This window comes from Salmo trutta, chromosome 14 (genome assembly GCF_901001165.1).
Source record: "Salmo trutta chromosome 14, fSalTru1.1, whole genome shotgun sequence".
NCBI lineage: Eukaryota > Metazoa > Chordata > Actinopteri > Salmoniformes > Salmonidae > Salmo > Salmo trutta.
In genome coordinates, this window is record NC_042970.1 from 30,750,315 (window position 1) to 30,770,487 (window position 20,173).

Genomic DNA, 20,173 nt, shown 5'->3' on the forward strand with positions numbered 1-20,173 from the left:
TTGAATAAACCTGTTTATAGAGAACCAATGTGGACACTGAGGTTACTGTGCTTTTACAGTAATGGTCAACGTCTGATTTAGTGACACCAGGACTCATTGGGCACAGGAGTTCAGCTCCACACACTGCATGCGGGATTTTCACTCGCATCAAATGTAGGCATACATTTCTCATCCCAGGTAATCTCCTCTGGAACTAGACCTTTGTGTGCCTTCTAAATAGTATGCAGTCTCAGGTACTTTTGACCATATGTGGATATAAGTGCACATTGTAAACAGTGATAGGTGGCTGGATTAAGATTATTGTATCAAGACTGTTGAATGACTACGGCAGGATCACTGTAAAAGAGATCTGTGGACGTCTCTTGAAATCTGAGTTGCAGTCTAACCTCATTCCCAGTCTCAATTGCTACTGAAATAGCCAGCTGGTAGATGTGATTAGTTGCAATCTGATTGCTGGCTGCAGTAATGCAGATGTACCAGCAGGTGGTAGGAAAATAAAGTAAATGTAGATCACTCTCAGCAATTACAATGTGGGAACTAAAATATACTATTGTACACATTGACTCAGTTATCACAAATACGATCAATTTGAGAAGATCAATATAGGTCTAAAGAATGACCAGGAGTAGCTTAATTGCACAGCTGCTCAATACTTCCCTATTGCTTTGTAAGAGACACATAACAGACATGGCATAATGCCTGTGTTTTTAATGATGATGAAGACACAGTTGGCATGACCACTCTCCCACATCAGATAACATGTCTCCTGGCACTGGAGGTCTGCAGCATCAAAATTCTGCTTTACTCCATTTAACCTTACATACAAGACAAAAGCATTTTCGATACCTAAAGAGGACTAGAGTGCTTTTCATATAGGCCTAATGTGTAGTGTAATTAGACTACCCTATGAGGTAAGATATATTTTGTATTAGACAGGTATGTATAGGCATAGGGAAACTAAACTTCCTGTGCCCGGGGGATGAGAACTGAAAGACCCTCACAAGTTTAGGTTTATTTTTGTGTTTAAATAGCGAGAGCGTTTGTGAAGGCATAAGGAAAACGTTTTTGCATTATAGAAACTATAACTGCAAAACAAAAACAAAGGGGACTAGAGGCCAGTCATCTCTTTCTTTTACAGCCCAGTGTGGCCCCTGTGAGAACGTCCCCCTCCACCCCATCTCTTTCTCTCTCTCTCTCTCTCTCTCTCTCTCTCTCTCTCTTTCTAACACACTGAAACAGGTTTATGATAATGAGAAGCCTCAAGGCGCAGGAGTAGTTGGAGCCATTTTAATCATTCACGCGGATGGAGTGGTGGTGTCGGCTTGTTTGCATGGTGAGAAGCTTTGGCAAGCAAGGTGACTGCGGTTTCTCTCAATTCAATTGGATTAGCTACTGTATAGTAGTGAAAGCATGGATACGCGGCAACAAAAGGGAACGACTAGACTGAAAGTTTAAGGAAAGCGGCAGTAATTAGCCTACGTTCAAACCTGGTTGAACATTATCGTGGAGCAATGCCCGTCATTAAGTGGGATTTGTTGTTTATTATTTTCGGCTGGTTTGAACTCATTTCACTGTCGAATTGCTACAATGTACACATCCGTGAGGATGCGGAGCAGCGGACAGTGATTGCAAGTGTTGAACAGAGCGGGGCATGCACTTTGGATCAGGTAATCGCTCCTAAATTCTCAAAGACCTTTATTAAAACTGATGCGTCTGCGCGCGTGGTGTTCCTTTCAGGTAGTTTAAATTGTGCCTCGCTCAGCTCCAACCCTTTCACCGTGTACACTGTTGTGGACTGCATGAACAATGTCCCAGGGTTGAGGCACCTCCTCACAAGCCAGTATGATGTGTATGTTCACGGCAGGAACTGTTCAAGTAAACACAAAAGGAAATCTCAATGGGATTTGGAGATAATCAGTTTGTTTAAAGCCCATAATCATCAGTTAGAATGCCACGAGTCTGGTACTGCGCTCCTCCGGGTATGGGATCTACTACCCGGCTCTCCAACCCACAGCCGTATGCACTGCAAGGTGATTAGGAGTTCGGAGTTATACTTTTCAGAGGGGCAATTGTTTGTGTCCAAGACGCTGTGTTTGAAACACGACACACTTCTTGAGCTAGACTTACTTTGTAACCAATACACAGGAGATGAGAGGGAATCCAAAGTGAACAGCATCTCAGTCCACTGGCGGGTGGGTCAAGGCTCCTTCAAACAGGGCCACTTGGGGAAGTTACTACAGCAGGCTGCCCAGTCTGAATCGGGCATAGTGAGCAGGAGCAAGAGGGCTGTTAACAGTAGCCCCCAGTTTCAGCCTCCTATGTACCAGGTGGCTGTGGCAGAGAATAAGCCAGCTGGAACTCCTGTAGTTGTTTTGAAGGCAGTAGATGCTGATGAGGGGGAGGCAGGCAGGCTGGAGTACTTCATAGAGGCCCTGTTTGACAGTCGCTCCAACAACCTATTTGCTGTGGACCCAGTCAATGGTGCAGTCTCCACTGTGGAGGTGCTGGATAGAGAGCAGAAGGACACCCATGTATTCCGTGTGACCGCTGTTGACCATGGCACTCCCCGCCGTACGGCCATGGCCACCCTCACCATCACAGTGAGTGACAGTAACGACCATGATCCCGTCTTTGAGCAACAGGACTACAAGGAGAGTGTTAGAGAGAACCTAGAGATCGGCTATGAGGTGCTGACCGTCAGGGCCACAGACGGAGACGCCCCGGTCAACGGTAACATCCTGTACCACGTCCTCAACAGCAACGGTTCGAACAATGTTTTTGAGATTGACTCCAGGTCGGGGGTGATCCGCACGAAGGGCCCAGTGGATAGAGAGATGGTGGAGGCCTACATGCTGTTGGTAGAGGCCAACGACCAGGGTCGTGACCCCGCCCCCCGCAGTGCCACGGCAACTGTTCACATTATTGTAGAGGACGACAATGATAATGCTCCCCAGTTCAGTGAAAAGCGATATGTGGTGCAGGTTCCGGAGGATATGGCACCCAACACAGAAATCCTGCAGGTGATTGCCACAGACCAGGACAGAGGGAGTAATGCCATGGTTCACTTCAGCATCATGAGTGGCAACACCAGGGGCCAGTTCTACATTGACGCCCAGACAGGCAAGATGGACCTTGTCAGTCAGTTGGACTACGAGGCTAACAAGGAATACACCATTCGCATCCGCGCTCAGGACGGGGGACGCCCGCCGCTCTCCAACATCAGTGGCCTGGTAACGGTGCAGGTGCTGGATGTCAATGATAACGCCCCCATTTTTGTCAGCACCCCCTTCCAGGCCACTGTGCTAGAGAACGTGCCGGTGGGTTACTCCATCATTCACATCCAGGCTGTTGATGCAGACTCTGGTGACAATTCCAGGCTGGAGTACCGCCTCATTGAAACCACGCCCAACTTCCCATTCTCCATCAACAACAGCACTGGTTGGATAGTCGTAGCCGCTGATCTGGACAGGGAGAGCATGGACTTCTACAACTTTGGGGTGGAGGCTCGTGATCATGGCCACCCGGTGATGTCTTCCTCAGCTAGCGTTAGCATGACCATCCTCGACGTCAACGACAACAACCCAGAGTTTACACAGAGGTCATACTACATGCGCCTCAATGAGGACGCCGTCGTGGGGACAAGCGTGGTGACGGTTTCTGCAGTGGACCAGGATATCAACAGTGTGGTGACGTATCAGATCTCCAGTGGGAACACCAGGAACAGGTTCTCCATCACCAGCCAGAGTGGAGGGGGCCTCATCACCCTGGCCCTGCCCCTTGACTACAAGCTGGAGCGCCAATACGTCCTAAGTGTCACTGCGTCTGACGGCACACTCTTTGACACCGCCAAGGTGTTCGTCAACGTCACCGACGCCAACACCCACAGGCCCGTGTTTCAGAGCTCACATTACACCGTCAACATCAATGAGGACAGACCTGTTGGCACCACCGTTGTGGTGATCAGTGCTACAGATGAGGACACTGGGGAGAACGCACGTATAACCTACTTCATGGATGACAGCATCCCCCAGTTTGACATCGACTCAGACACAGGCGCTGTCACCACCCAGATGGAGCTGGACTATGAAGATCAGGTGTCCTACACGTTAGCCATCACGGCCCGGGACAATGGTATCCCACAGAAGTCTGACACTACCTACCTGGAGATCCTGGTGAATGATGTGAATGACAACTCTCCTCGATTCCTCAGAGACCACTACCTAGGCTCTGTAATGGAGGACGTGCCAGTGTTTACCAGCGTCGTCCAGGTCTCTGCCACTGACCGAGACTCTGGCCTCAACGGACGTGTCTTCTACACTTTCCAGGGGGGAGAGGATGGAGACGGAGACTTCATAATTGAGTCCACCTCTGGTATTGTGCGAACGCTGCGTCGCCTGGACCGAGAGAACATGCCATTCTACAATCTGCAGGCCTTTGCTGTGGATAAAGGTGTTCCTGCTCTCAAGACATCCGTGGACATCCAAGTGACCATCCTGGACGTCAATGACAACCCTCCTGTGTTTGAGAAGGATGAGTTTGACATATTTGTCGAGGAGAACAGCCAAATAGGCCTGGTAGTGGCCCACGTATTAGCCTCGGACCCAGACGAGGGGAGCAACGCCCAGATCATGTACCAGATAGTAGAGGGAAACATCCCAGAGGTGTTCCAGCTGGACATCTTCTCAGGAGAACTGACTGCTCTGACAGATCTCGACTACGAAACACGGTCAGAGTATGTCATCGTGGTCCAGGCCACCTCTGCCCCACTGGTCAGCCGTGCCATTGTGCACATCAAGCTGGTTGACAAGAATGACAACGTACCGGTGCTGAAAAACTTCCAGATCATCTTCAATAACTATGTCACTGACAAGTCCAGTAGCTTCCCCACAGGGGTGATCGGACGGATCCCTGCCCGTGACCCGGACGCCTCGGACCAGCTCCAGTACAGCTTTGAGGCTGGTAATGAGCTGAACCTGGTCATCCTGAACCAGAGCACGGGAGAGATCCGGCTGAGCCAGGCCCTCGACAACAACAGACCCCTGGAGGCCTCCATGAGGATATCAGTCTCAGGTAAGACCAACCCTGTCCTCAGTTGTTTTTAATACCTAGGCCCTTTTCTGGTATGCTTGTTGTTCCTACTTGTGTTTCTCACTTGAACATTTTCAACATTACAATTTACAATATGTACTTTTTATGACACAGAGTGAGTTGAACACTGACTGCCTTAGGCACCTTTTTATCTATGACCTCCTCTGCTTCAGTGTTTCAATACTAAATCTTCATTAATTCAATATTAATCATGAGTTAAATTTAACATTCAGGGGGTGATCTTAGTGTGTCTCCTCAATACTTATGTTTCATTTTTAGGGAGAAGTCATCTCTAGACTAGATTGTGCATCTGGGCAGGGAGATGCAATATCACAGGTCAGGAGATTTGTTTGGTTTACTGGTGCATTTTAGTTAATCTTCTTGGGGTTTGTTTTTATGTTAGTGTTTGTCATCTTGTTAAAGAGCAGGCGGCCGTGCCCAGGCCTGATGTAGATCAATGTGTTGTCCTGAATTTAAATAGCAGTTTATCTGTGCATGTCTGCAGCTGGATGGCCTGCTCCTGTGGGAAATGCATTCCAGTGGGTCTGTATCATTTTCCATAATTGGCCAACATAAAACCTTCATTTTCAGCTAGCACACAATATTTAATTTAATTATGGACTGTTTTATAGTTTGTGTACTCACACTATGATGACATTTGATGTCAAACTAAGGATAAAACAACATTTTTCCCATATTTTGTATCACATGCCAGATTGGCATGATATTTCTCTAGTTACTCAGTCATTCTTTGTAATATCAGACTGAGCTCTACACCCTGTGTTTACATTGTGTTCTCAGCATTTCAACTACCTTTGTTAACAAATACAGCATGAACCAAACATAGGCCTTATGGCTATATTTTATGCTAGGCCTATATGTCATGTTTCAAGCCATGATGGACAGTGCCATCTATGAACATACACTTTTTAGACCGGGAGAGTAATTCATTTTTGACTCACTGCAAAGATAAAGCTTTTCCGTTTGGAGAGTTGAAGTAGCAAGCTCACTGGTTTCCATGATTGTCTTCTCTAACCTCTTGTTTGTCTTTGAATTTGCAGTCTGCACTGGAAATTTCACCTGTCAGCACTAATTACAGAGTATTTTATTTGCTACAAAAATGTGACTAAACTTGAATCGCTGCAGGAGAGTTGGGAGAGAGATTTGTGGCCCTTGGCTTCTGGGAGCCAGGCTGTAGAGCTGGTTCCTTTATGACCTTGGCTCTAATTAAAAGAGAGGAGCAACCGCAGCAAACGGCACCTTTTTTAAATGTGGCACTGCTTTTCAGGCAGGGATTTGACATCAAAGCGCCCATATAACTAGATAAAATAAGTTTAACCAGATGGATTAAAACTTTCCTATTTTTATCTTTACTCTGATGGATGCAGAGGTATAGTCTAATGTGAGAGGGTCAGATATCATCATGGGATAACTGGTGAATATAAGTATAGCATTCCTATTTTGAGCTCTTTACTCGACCAATAGACAGTGCTAGGCTGGCTGAGTTGGTTCTGAGTGCCAGATATTATATGGTCAGCAGTGGGTAGCCATTATAATGTATTGGAGTGCTGCTTTGTTTTTTTGGTGTTTTTACTGCTTCTCCTCCCTGGAGCCTCTTTAAAGGAGGAGTCTCCGGTGACAGATGAGATAGCTGTCTGTCTTCCAGAAAGACAATGGCGAGCGATCGATTCAGAGGCAGGCGAGAGGAGCTCATGCTAGGCCCTTGTTGGGGGCAACAGCTGTGACTCTACCAAGGACCAATTAGACGGCCGGCTTCTCGCCGCGTCCCGCACCTGCTGGGGTATGTGTGTCAATACCCCTCCGGGTGAAAGAGAGAAAGGAGGAGGGAGAGAGGTGGTTTGTAGAAAGGATGGGAAAATCTCATTGGCGTAAGATGGATAGAACATGTGAAGATGCAGAGGTAATGAGAAAGGTAAATAAAGAGGGATTATGGGAGAGAGAGAGAGGGAGAGACTTAAATGAACGCTACTGGTGCCTGCCTGTAGAATAGAAGTTGTTGACCCCAATTCTGAGAGCTCTTCCCTTGTCGACTTCATATCCCTCCATTATCTTCCCTTTATGCTCTCTGATTTATGAGGTGATGCCATGTGATGGATGATTCCATTAACCTCAGCTAGTCTGTGATGAAATGCAACAGATCGTATCACTTCAACCACATAAATTATACTGCCAAGGTGCATCACTTCAGGTATATACTGTTACTGTATCTAGATATGCTGATGCCGAGGAACAACAGAAGTTCTGAAAAGAGCTATACTCATCTCTACTATACCGTTTAATCGGAGTGGTGCAGGGTTCAATAGCCTTTGATTGGCATGGTGGGTCCATATTGCACTCTTTGTAGCTGCTCAGATAGCAGCCCTGGCAATTAAACATTTAATTAATCCTTTGCTTAGCCAATTAGGGAGCCAGTTTTCAGCCATGGTGCTCTGCGAATGGCCCTTACCAATAAACACAGGTACGAGGGATAACCTGGCTAATGTGCTGGATTAGACGTTCCATATCGCTGGCCATGGGAGTTAAAAGCTCTGTATTAATTGCTGCTGCCCAGATTATGGTTGTAAATACAGCTGATTACGGATTTGTGAGGTAGACATTCCATATCACTGGCCGTGGGAGATAAAATCTCTGGATTAATTGCTGCTGCCTAGATTACGGTTGTAAATGCATCTGTTTACAGATTTGTGGGGTAGACTTTCCATATTGCTGGCCAGGGGAGTTAAAATCTCTGGATTAATTGCTGCAACCCAGATTACAGTTGTAAATACAGTTGATTACAGATTTGTGAGGATTGTTGGATCCTATTCTCCCTCCTGAGCTGAGGAACAGAACGGACACCAGATCAGTCCAACCAGGAGTTGTACCAGGCTGGCAGATAGATAATTGATGTGGCAGAACCTGTGCTCTGTTGCTCCAGCGTTGATATACTGCTGAGCTGATCATCTGCTGCTGCTTGCATGTGTGAGCTTGCATTAATGTGTGTGTGCTTTTGATGCTGAGGGGATTTATCTTCCTTCCTCTCATCCTCACTATTGAGTTTGATGGAATATTCTCCCTCTGTGTTCTTACCTGAATATCGTTCTAGAATAAACACCATAGTATTTACTTTGGCATGTTTGTTCCTTTGATGAAATGTGTGAAACCAGAAGCCTCTGTAGGCAACATACTGCACATGCCCACTGTTATAGTCATCAGCACTGAGATTAAATGGTCAAGCTCTCCCGTCTGACTGAACATAGCAGCTTGATTTGCCTCAGAGTGCACGGCAAGTCATGCATTAGCTCATAGATGACATGCTAATAGCAAGCATGCTATGTTGTCTACCTAGGTGGTCTCTGCCCCGGGAGGTACTGTCACTGGCTTTATCATCAGTAGTCAGTATACTGGGGATTTTCCATAGGGAAACTCCTCTCACCAACCCCTCTGTAGCGTCACAGCTGACCCCTGACCTCGAACTGTTCTCAGTTCCACTCTTGGTCAACTCCCTATGTCATCAGACTACACATTTATCGGTTTCACTAGGATTAAGGAAATGTGAAAGGAATTGGATCTGAATTAGGACTAAGATGTTGACAACAGAATCAATTTCTGTAGTACATTGCATTGTGATTATCTGTCACAAATCTTATTTCAAGACAATTACACATGCAAATATTGTTTGAAATGACTAACTGCATTTACAATGTTCAGCTTGTTTTGAATATTCAAATATCTTATTTGAATGTGAGACAGTTCTCCCGACTCCCACACAGCCCAGGTAGTGAGTCCATATTCTGTGTTTTGTAAGCTGTCCATTTTCCCACTGTCACCATTCACCACACAACATAACATAACAGGACAGGAGTGGAATTTCTAAGGAAGCCACTCATTCATCACATCTAAATTTGCATCAAGCCAGTCCCAGTCTAAGTAATTCCATTACAGTGTATTAAGACTGGGCTGTTGTCTGTGGATGGACTTCCTCTGTGGCTGGTTGCTGCCAGGGGACATGGTCTGACTGGCTCTAATATCAGCTGAGGTATGGATGAATGCACTAGTGTAGCAGTTTTTGTCTCGCCCTTTTTTCCCCTTTTATTTAACTAGGCAAGTCAGTTAAGAACAAATTCTTATTTTCAATGACGGCCTAGGAACAGTGGGTTATCTGCCTTGTTCGGGGGCAGAACGGTTAGTGTTTGAAGCCAATGGGTTTTCCCCATGACTATGCAGACATGGATAAAGGGAGAGCAAGAAGTTGAGAACTTGTGCTTATACCCAGAAATACCCTTGGCCTTTACACTGTCGCGCAATATGCCATACAATTTCCATGATATAGCACCTGTCTGTTGGTGTGTGTATGTTTGTGCTGACTTGTCTGTAATGGCCCTTTATCTCTCTCTATACCTCTGTTGCCCCCCAAGAAGACATTAGTCACAGCCCTGCTTGGAATGTCTGTAGCACTTTGTCCACCACCTCTGCTCTTCACTCTAACATCACCTATCACCTTGATTCTTTCCCTCTTACATTCATCTATCCCTCCTCTTCTATCTCCCTGTGTCCATGATGCTCAGCAACCTCTCCACGGCCCCCTTCCCCATCCTTTCAAGCTCCTCCTTCTTTTCTCCCCATTTCTCCTTTGACTGTTGTTCCCTCTCTCCCCTGTGAAAGGAAGAATGCATAAGATAAATGCTTTGTTAAGCACCCAGTTGTCATGGTGAACCCAGCAATGCCTGAGAAATTCCTGGTGGGTGGGGACAAGGGGGAAGGTCCCTTTGTGGAGGGAATATGGGGGGAGGGGCAGCACATAAGTTCTAAAGTGCAACAGGGTTACTTTTGAGCGAACTGTTGCCCTCTCCCGCTCCCCAGTGAAGGATAGATCCCAATGAGTCTTGCTTTGGACACAGGGGTCTGTGAGGCCAGCCACAGTGACCTTTCCTACTGCTTGACTGTTCTCTCTCACCGCTAGACCTTTTTTGAATGGGACAAACTATTTTGATACACACAATCTATTCTGCCGATGTGTGGTTACCATTTTTTGACTGACAAAACAATTGATTGCTTTAAGTTTGGAAAAGGTGACCTAAACCTTCAAGGCACTATTTGCCTTGGGTTGTCTTCTTGAACGATACCACTTTGTTCTTGTTTTTACGTTGAGGGAACAGGAGCTAACGTTTAATGGATGTCAACAGCTCAGAGTGTTGGAACCTCTCTGTGAAACCCGTACCAGAGTAAAGCACAGGGTGGGCAGGTTGCGTTGTCTAAACTTTTTGTTTTGTGACACAGATGTGTCGAGAGGGTATCTGATTTCCTTCCGTTGGCTGCTTTCTCTATGGGAGCGACTCCTTTGTGGGACTAGCCCCTCTCTCGCTCTCCCTCTTTCTCTCTCTCTCCGCTTTGTTGCTCTTACGGTCTGGATAAGCGGCGATGACATCATCCCAGTGTTTTGGATTAGGGCTGGTGCAAGGCTGGGCTTGGGTAGGGGTCAGGCCTGGTGGCATTATCACATATTGCAGGGTCATCTGTATTGTCCCCCACTATCACTGCAGACAATGGGGTGGGGAATTTATCTCTGTCTGGGTCTGTACCCCTCTGTCTTTGTCCCCCTTGTTTGTTCTGGTCCTGTAGTCTTCAGGAGAGTCTGACCATGCCTGCTAGCACCACCATCAGAGTTTCTAAATCCAGAGACGCAACATCGCGAGACTTCCAGGAATGCTTGCAACACAGACCAAGCAGACCAGGCCGGGGTTTGAGAAGTCAATGAGAAGTGAAACATTCTCCCATAGTTGTTATTTTAGATTAGAGCCAATGTCTTTAGTTGAACATGTTATTACTCCAACCTCGTGAAATTGACAAACTGACGTGTTTTCATTTGTCAAAATCAACTGATTTGACGGCCTGCACATGCGCAGTTCGGTGCGAGACGTTCGACCCGATGACGTGTTTCTATGCGTGAGCTTAGCTAGCCAACGTTGCCATGACATCGCCTACAAGTGTGATCTGGGATTTCTATGCTTATCTTCATACTGTACTGTCTTTGCCGCCATGTTGTTAAGGTATGAATTGGTTACTTTCAGATGAATATACAGTCTGGTGAAGATACTACAGTTTCTTTCTGAAATACTTTTTATTCCATAGATTAGAAGTTTTTTTTTATTCATAGCTCAGCCATCCACTGCATTGCCACACATTGCTGAGCTGGGGTACTCTTTCTATTATGTATACAATAAAATCCCTTTACCACTCCTCCTTTCCTCCTTCTCCATCATTTGAAACTGTAATTTTAGTCCGGTGGAGTAAAAAAATCTGTCACGTGAACATGTTTTGTTGCTCTAGTGCTGCTGTGAGCAACAGATATGTTTATTTAACAGATCGCTGACTTGCAAGCTAGATTGCACTCATTTACCATCAAACCATTGAGAAATTATACAGTGACCTGGTTTCAAGGGCTCCTTCCGAAGAGGGTAGAACGTCAGCATTGGGCCTTCAGGCTTTGGTAGTAGGCATGAAGAAATGGTTCCTAGTGTGTGAGGTGCTGAAACTCATATGGTTATTAGCGCCAATTAGGGTGGCATGACAATAATCTGAAGCCTTCCAGCTAACTAGCCATATGTTTTTTTCTGGAGCCATGCCAATGACGATATGGTGCCATCTAGGTTTGGTGGCATTGTTAGAAGATGGCATCAATCTTACTCTTTCAGCTGTTCCAATTAAACTAGGCGGATTGTTGTCCTTAAGTGGCCATGCCAAGAAGGACTAGGCAGAATCTGATTATTTTAGATGTTTTGTTTCAACCACTTGCACAGCATTCAGGAATAAATTATTTTTTAACAAGGTCACCTCCATTATTTATTTTCAAATTGAGGTTTTCCAAGGGTATTATTGGCAGTCTCAGAATTGTTTTTATAGTTTCAGGTCCACATTTTCTAAAATCTTAAGCCATGGCTTAGAAAGCATTAGACTACCCTGCAGTGGGTCATTGCTCACTGTTTGAGAGTCTCTACTATTTGAGAAATGTCTATAATATTGGATGTTGCCTATGTTTTTCAACTTAACCAGTCTTCTGTTTGAGTCATGTGACATTGATGATCATGATCACGCCTGCATCCACTCAGTCAGTATCACATCCATATTGAATGAGTATCAGTATGCTTGAATACCAGCCTTATGCTTGGCCACTTCTCTGCATGCTGTCTCTTTACTATAGCGTTGACAGCGGTTTTCCTTTTAATATGCAAATGTTTTGATTTGAACTGCACTGATCCTCTTCTTTGGTGCGGAGCTCTCTCATAACAAAGAAATATCTGTGGAATGCTAGAGAATTAATTGATTTTGGTTTCAATACAGAGGAGAGTTGTCCGCCGTGTCAGGCTGTAGTGCTTGGTGTCCAAAAAAACAGTAGGAACGGCCTAGCTCCACTTCGCCCAGATCAACCAGATCTCCCCTGGGCTGTGAGAGTGAGACCCTGCATTATGTGGCTGCTCCAAAAATCTTCTCGATTAAAATGCCTGAGTGGTTTTAATTGTGCTCCAGAGGCCCTTTCTAATTCCAGCAGTTGAAGGAAATGTGAGGCTAGGTTGTGATGTTTTTGTTCTTTTTTGATTTTCTCAAGACATAGTGTTTGGCTTGCTCTATAGGAGGAGAAAATGGATATCCAGTAATCATTCGGTAATTACACTTGATTGTTTTGATTGCCGGTTTGGATCAGATTTATACATAGGGCTCCCGATTGCCGCAGCAGTCCAAGGCACTGCATCTCAGTGCTAGAGGCGTCACTACAGACACCCTGGTTAGAATCCAGGCTGTATCACAACCGGCTGTGATTGGGAGAATTATAAGTTGTTTAGATGTTGTCACTGGCCTACACTCAATAACCCATAATGTCAAAGTGGAATTATTTTTTAGAAATGTTTACAATTTAAAAGCTGAAATGTCTTGAATCAGTAAGTATTCAACCACTTGGCTATGGCAAGTCTAAATAAGTTCAGGAGTAAAAATGTGCTTAACAAGTGATTACATTTTTTTTCATTGACTACCACATCTCTGTATACCACACATACAATTATCTGTAAGGTCCTTCAGTTGAGCAGTGAATTTCAAATACAGAATCAACCACAAAGACCAGGGAGGTTTTCCAATTCCTTGCAAAGAAGAGCACCTATTGGTAGAACGGTAAAACAATTTTTAAAAAGCCGACAGTAAATATCCCTTTGAGCATGGTGAAGTTATTAATTACACTTTGGATGGTGTATCAATACACCCAGTCACTACAAAGACACAGGCGTCCTTCCTAATGGCGTTGCACTGACAGAAACAATCATCTCTCTGGTAAGAAGAAGGGTGGGGGTGTATGCTTCATCATTAACGAATCATGCTGTAATCATAACAACATACAGGAAATCAACTCAAGCTAATTTGAGAACAAGGCTACCTAAATTCTACCAGCACATTGACTGTAGCACCCACGTGGGCAATACACTGGACCACTGCTACTCTAACTTCCGCGATGCATACAAGGCCCTCCCCGCCCTCCCTTCAGCAAATCCGACCACGACTATGTCTTGCTCCTACTGTCCTATAGGCAGAAACTCAAAAGGATGTACCCGTGACTAGAACCATTCAATGCTGGTCTGACCAATTGGAATCCACGCTTCAAGATTGTTTTGATCATGCGGACTGGGAAATGTTCCGGGAAGCCTCAGAGAATAACATTGATTTATACACTGACTCAGTGAGTGAGTTTGTTAAGAAGTGCATTGGAGATGTTGTACCCACTCTGACTTTTAAAACCTACCCTAACCAGAAACCGTGCATAGATGGCGGCATTCGTGTTAAACTGAAAGTGTGAATGACCACATTCAACCATGGGAATATGGCCGAAATATAAACAGTGTAGTTATTCCCTACGCAAGGCAATCAAACAAGCGAAATGTCTGTATAGGGGCAAAGTGGAGTCGCAATTCAACGGCTCAGACACGAGACGTATGTGGCAGGGTCTACAGGCAATTATGGACTACAACTAGAAAACCAGCCACATCACGGACACCGACGTCTTGCTTCCAGACAAACTAAACACCTTTGCCTGCTTTGAGGATAATACGGTGCCACCGATGCGGCCCGCTACCAAGGACTGTACCCCCCCCCCTTCTCCATTCCCAACATGAGTAAAACATTTAAACCTGTTAACCCTCGCAAGGCTGCTGGCCCAGACGGCATCCCTAGCCGCGTCCTCAGAGCATGCGCAGACCAGCTGGCTGGTGTGTTTACGGACATATTCAATCGCTCCCTATCCCAGTCTGCTGTCCCCACATGCTTCAAGATGGCCACCATTGTTCTTGTACCAAAGAAGGCAAAGGTAACTGAACTAAATGACTATTGCCCAGTAGCACTCACTTCTGTCATCATGAAGTTCTTTGAGAGACTAGTCAAGGATCATATCACCTTTACCTGCCACCCTAGATGCACTTCAGTTTGCATATTGCCACAACAGGTCCACAGAAGATGCAATCACCATCACACTGCCCTATCCCATCTGGACAAGAGGAATATCTATGTAAGAATGCTGTTCATTGACTACAGCTCAGCATTCAACACCATGGTATCCTCCAAGATCATCACCAAGCTGGAGGTCCTGGGTCTCAACCCCGCCCTGTGTAATTGGGTCCTGGACTTCCTGACGGGCTGCCCGCAGGTGGTAAAGGTAGGAAACAACATCTCCACTTCGCTGATCCTCAACACTGGGGCCCCACAAGGGTGCGTGCTCAGCCCTCTCCTGTACTTCCTGTTCACCCATGACTTCGTGGCCATGCACACCTCCAACTTAGTCATCAAGTTTGCAGACGACACTACAGTAGTGGGCTTGATTACCAACAATGACGAGACAGCCTACAGGGAGGAGGTGAGGGCACCTGGAGTGTGGTGTCAGGAAAAGGACCTCTCACTCAACATCAACAAAACAAAGGAGATGGTTGTGGACTTCAGGAAACAGCAGAGGGAGCACCCTCTTATCCACATCGACAGGAGAACAGTGGAGAAGGTGGAACGTTTTAAGTTCCTTGGCATACACATCACGGACAAACTGAAATGGTCCACCCACACACAGTGTGGTGAAGGCGCAGTAGCGCCTCTGCAACCTCAGGAGGCTGAAGAAATTTGGCTTGTCACCTAAAACCCTCAACTTTTACAGATGCACAATTGAGAGCATCCTTTTGGGCTGTATCACCGCCTGGTATGGCAACTGCACCACCATCAACCACAATCAATCAAATTTATTTATGAAGCCCTTTTTACATCAACCGATGTCACGCAGTGCTATACAGAAACCTAGCCTAAAACCCGAAACGGCAAGCAATGCAGATGTAGAAGCACGGTGGCTAGGAAAAACTCCCTAGAAAGGCAGGAACCTAGGAAGAAACCTAGAGAGGAACCAGGCTCTGAGGGGTGGCCAGTCCTCTTCTGGCTATGCCGAGTGGAGATTATAACAGTACGTGGCCAAGATGTTCGAACATTCATAGATGACCAGCAGGGTCAAATAATAATAATAATAATAATCACAGTGGTTGTAGAGGGTGCAACAGGTCAGCACCTCAGAAGTAAATGTCAGTTGGCTTTTCATAGCCGATCGTTAAGAGTGCGAGTGAGAGAAAATCGAAACGGCAGGTCCGGGACCTGGTAGCACATCCGATGAACAAGTCAGGGTTCCATAGCCACAGGCAGAACAGTTGAAACTGGAGCAGCAGAACAACCAGGTGGACTGGGGACAGCAAGGAGTCATCAGGCTAGGTAGTCGAGAGAGAACTTCACACAGGACACCGGATAAGACAGGAGAAATACTCCAGATATAACAGACTGATCCTAGCCCCCCGACACAAACTATTGCAGCATAAATACTGGAGGCTGAGACAGGAGGGGTCGGGAGACACTGTGGCCCCGTCCGATGACACCCCCGGTCAACCAGGCAGGATATAACCCCACCCGCTTTGCCAAAGCACAGCCCCCACACCGCTAGAGGGATATCTTCAAACCACCAACTAACTACCCTGAGACAAGGCTGATTATAGCCCACGAAGATCTCCCCCATGGCATGAACCCGAGGGGTGGCACTAAACCTGGACAGGAAGATCACATCAGTGACTCAACCCACTCAAGTGAAGCACCCCTCCTAGGGACGGCATGGACGAGCACCAGTAAGCCGGTGACTCAGCCCCCGTAATAGGGTTAGAGGCAACAACCACTCAGGAGAGAGGGGAGGCTCTCCAGAGGGTGGTGTGGTCTGCACAACGCATCACCGGGGGCAAACTACCTGCACTCGATGTCACAGGAAGGCCAAAAGGATCATGAAGGACAACCACCCGAGCCACTGCCTGTTCACCCCGCTACCATCCAGAAGGCGAGGTCAGTACAGTTGCATCAAAGCTGGGACCGAGAGACTGAAAAACAGCTTCTATCTCAATGCCATCAGACTGCTAAACAGCCATCACTAACACAGAGGCTGCTGCCTAAATACAGACTCAAATCATTGGTCACTTTAATAAATGGATCACTTGTCACTTTAAATAATGCCACTTTAATAATGTTTACATATCTTACATCACTCATCTCATATGTATATACTGTATTTCATAACATCTATTGCATCTTGCCTAAGCCGCTCGGCCATTGCTCATCCATATATTTATATGTACATATTCCATCCCTTTATGTTTGTGTGTATAAGGTAGTTGTTGTGGAATTGTTAGATATTGCTGCACTGTCAGAACTAGAAGCACAAGCATTTTGCTACACTCGCATTAACATCTGCTAACCATGTATGTGACCAATAACATTTTATTTAATTTGATAACTAAGTTGCCAGAGAGGAAGAAAACCGCTTAGGGATTTCACCATGAGGCCAATAGTGACTTTAAAACAGGTACTGAGGATGGATCAACAACATTGTAGTTACTCAACAATACTAACCTAAATGACAAAGTGAAAAGAAGGAAGCCTGTACAGAAGAAAAATCTGTTTGCCATAATGCACTAAAGTAAAACTGCAACAAAATGTGGCAAAGAAATTCACTTTATTTCCTGAATACAAAGTGTTATGTTCGGGGCAAATACAACACATCACTGAGTACCACTCTTCATATTTTTCAATCACGGTGGTGACAGCATCATGTTATGGGTGTGCTTGACATCAGCAAGGACTAGGGAGTTTTTGGGGGGGTAAAAATAGACTAAGCACAGGCAAAATCCTTAAGGAAAACCTGGTTCAGTCTGCTTCCCAACAGACACTGGGAGACAAATTCACCTTTCAGCAGGACAGTAACCTAAAACACAAGGCCAAATCTACACTGGAGTTGCTTACCAAGACCACATTGAATGTTCCTGAGTGGCCTAGTTACAGTTTTGACTTAAATCAGCTTGGCAAGACATGAAAATGGCTGTCTAGCAATTATCAACAACCAACTTGACAGCGCTTGAATAATAATGTGCAAATATTGTACAATCCAGGTGTGCAAAGCTCTTAGAGACGTACCAAGAAAGACTGGTGATTGTAACGTGTTGACTCAGCTGACTCAGCGGTGTGAATACTTATATAAATTATATTTCTGTATTTCATTTTCAATACATTTTGCAATTAAAAAATAAATAAATAACTTTGTCGTTATGGGGTAATGTGTGAGAGAAAAAAAGTCATCCATTTTTAATTCAGGCTGTAACACATTTGGAATAAGTCAAGGGGTATGTACACTTACTGAAGGCACTGTATAACCCCTCATTGCACACCATTCCTATGTGCACGTACGTGCACGCTGACACAGACCAAAGCTGACTAATCCATTTGGCAACTGTTAGTTTTATTGTGGAGCAAGAAGATTTGGCCGCATTCATCAGTCATTTTATGATGCAGTCGAACAAATGAATTAATTTTGTGCAATTTAATTGACTTTACATCATTCCGAGATGAATTACATGAAATGTGTTGCGTAGGCGTTAGAACATGCTCTCTCCACAGTCACCCCTCCACAGTCTCACAGAGGGGCTACGTGGGCTCGCTGTGTGATATATGAAGTACTCATGTTAATCATACAGCAGATGTCTCCCAACAATGGGACCAAGCCATTAACCCCTTCACGCTGCTGGAGGCCAAGGGCACATTGGTTTTGGACAATCACCAATCTGCCCTTCTTACAGGATAATGTATGCTTTAGTTAGTGATCCAAGCCACAGTTACGTTAGTGTAGAAAGTGTGAACAATTCTAAAAGTTTTTAAACCATTTTTATACTCTCCCATCCCTCCTGAGCTCATATGGTTTGACTGTTTGGTCTCTGAGTCAGATGTCTACATTGAGGTGGCAGTTAACTGCCTCTGCTTCCGTTCTTGGTTCATTGTGCACTTGGTGTTGTATAATGGACAATATTGTGGGAGCTTAGAGAATTAAATCAGCTATCATGCTTTGTTGTCTGAGCTTCAGTCAGTCCATTACAGGGTTGTCAGACAGCCTCTCATTGGATGTGTGGTGAGGGTGAGGTCTCGAGGAGGATTGTGGGAATGCGGACAGTAAAGATGGTGACGTGAACTGTTGTTTGGGAGGGGGTCTGGTCGCCTGCCTGGTGGGGGGGACTGTATCCAGAAGGGGAGTGTCGCTTTGGCCGTTGCTGGTCCTGCGGGGGATCATGCAGTGGGGGATGGGAGAGGAGTAACTGGAGCAAAGCATCAAGTACTCCCCCTCCCTCGCTCCATCCCTCCCCAAGTCGCAACCCCCACCCCCAACTAACTAACCACCATGTAGGCTGGCAGGCAGCGACTGCAGCCTGTTTCATGTTTCAGCCCTGGTTAATTCATCCAGCACATTCCCCAATGACGTTTTAATATGTTCTCAAGAGCCGCTTTTTCCTTTTGATCGCCAGGATTTCAAATTTCAGCTTTTTAATTAAAAGAACATCACTAAGCGAGCATGCTCGGCTGATTTAATGAGCGACCTAGCCCACTGATTAGCATGATCTAACAAATGGCTCTCTTGCTGGTTTAACTACTCCCACAGTCAGAGATTTAAACCTCCCAACTCCTACCCTGCTAAAATGCCCCGTCTACAATAGCAGCATGTGGTAAACTCCTGCTCGGCTGCTCCTCCCCAAATCTTTAACCCAGGTGAACCCCACTAATGTCTACAGAGGACTGACTTCCCCACTCCTTTGATGGAATTCTGATTGGACTGTGATCCCTGCTTGCTGATTGGCTTGTAGCAGTGGATTAGGCCTGCTTTCCTGCTGAGAGCTCTCTGGTCCTGTTTGTCAGTGTTCTGTTCAGGTGGAAGAGAACTGAATTTAGTTCCCATGAAACCCTAGGCAACCTCGGCCAGGCTTCAAAATACTCTCATTAAGACTTGTTAACTTCCCTTTTTGTCGATTTCACCTTGTAAACCTTAATTCCTGAAACTCCAGCAAGCCTTTTTAGAAACCAATCTTTATTTTATGTTGAATGTTCCTGTCTGTCTTCTACACAATTTCATGTCCATGGCACCAACATCTCTGAGTGGATAATTCAAAGGTAGCCTACTTCATACAGACTCAACCTTATGGACTATAGCATGCCTCCACTTTGATGTGGCTGTGCACTGACACATCTTTTTGTGAAGGTAGGTCTCTCTTTTGATTGCACTTGACTGTAATGAATGGCCACTGGAAGCAGGGCCATATAATCCTGTCAAGGTGCTGGCAGAACAAATCTGTTCCATGACTACCACAATCCCAAGCCTGAGGAAGCTTTAATAACTGTAATAAATTATCCAGGGTCATCCAAGTGCAAAAGTCCCTCTATAATGAATGTATTTAATTACCACAGTGGTCCTAGGTCAGCTATTTCTAGGGCTGTGACTGTCATTGAATTTTGGATGATGTCATTGAATTTTGGTTATTGGATAGCCAAATGACTGCCGTCACCTTAATAAAAGTTTCAATATCAAAAAAATAACATTTCGTTTTGACTCTCCTCCGCTTCTGACTGCATAGAAGTAGAATGAATAGAATGGGCGTCCCCATTCAAGTCAATAATGTTGGCATATTGGGTAGACTGGCTGCCATTGCGAGGAGCAAAGTAGGAAGTA

General features: G+C 45.4%; 1 protein-coding gene across 4 annotated transcripts in view; it reads left to right on the forward strand.

Moving 5' to 3' along the window:
- The first annotated feature begins 1,255 nt into the window (after window positions 1-1,255).
- celsr2 (cadherin, EGF LAG seven-pass G-type receptor 2) overlaps window positions 1,256-20,173 on the forward strand; it is an 80,498-nt gene continuing 61,580 nt past the window's right edge. For all 4 annotated transcript variants that reach the window (XM_029775267.1, XM_029775264.1, XM_029775265.1 and 1 more), the window contains exon 1: window positions 1,256-5,070. In XM_029775267.1, the coding sequence (XP_029631127.1) occupies window positions 1,512-5,070 (3,559 nt within the window). In that variant the 5' untranslated portion in view covers window positions 1,256-1,511. The remainder of the gene's footprint in view (window positions 5,071-20,173) is intronic.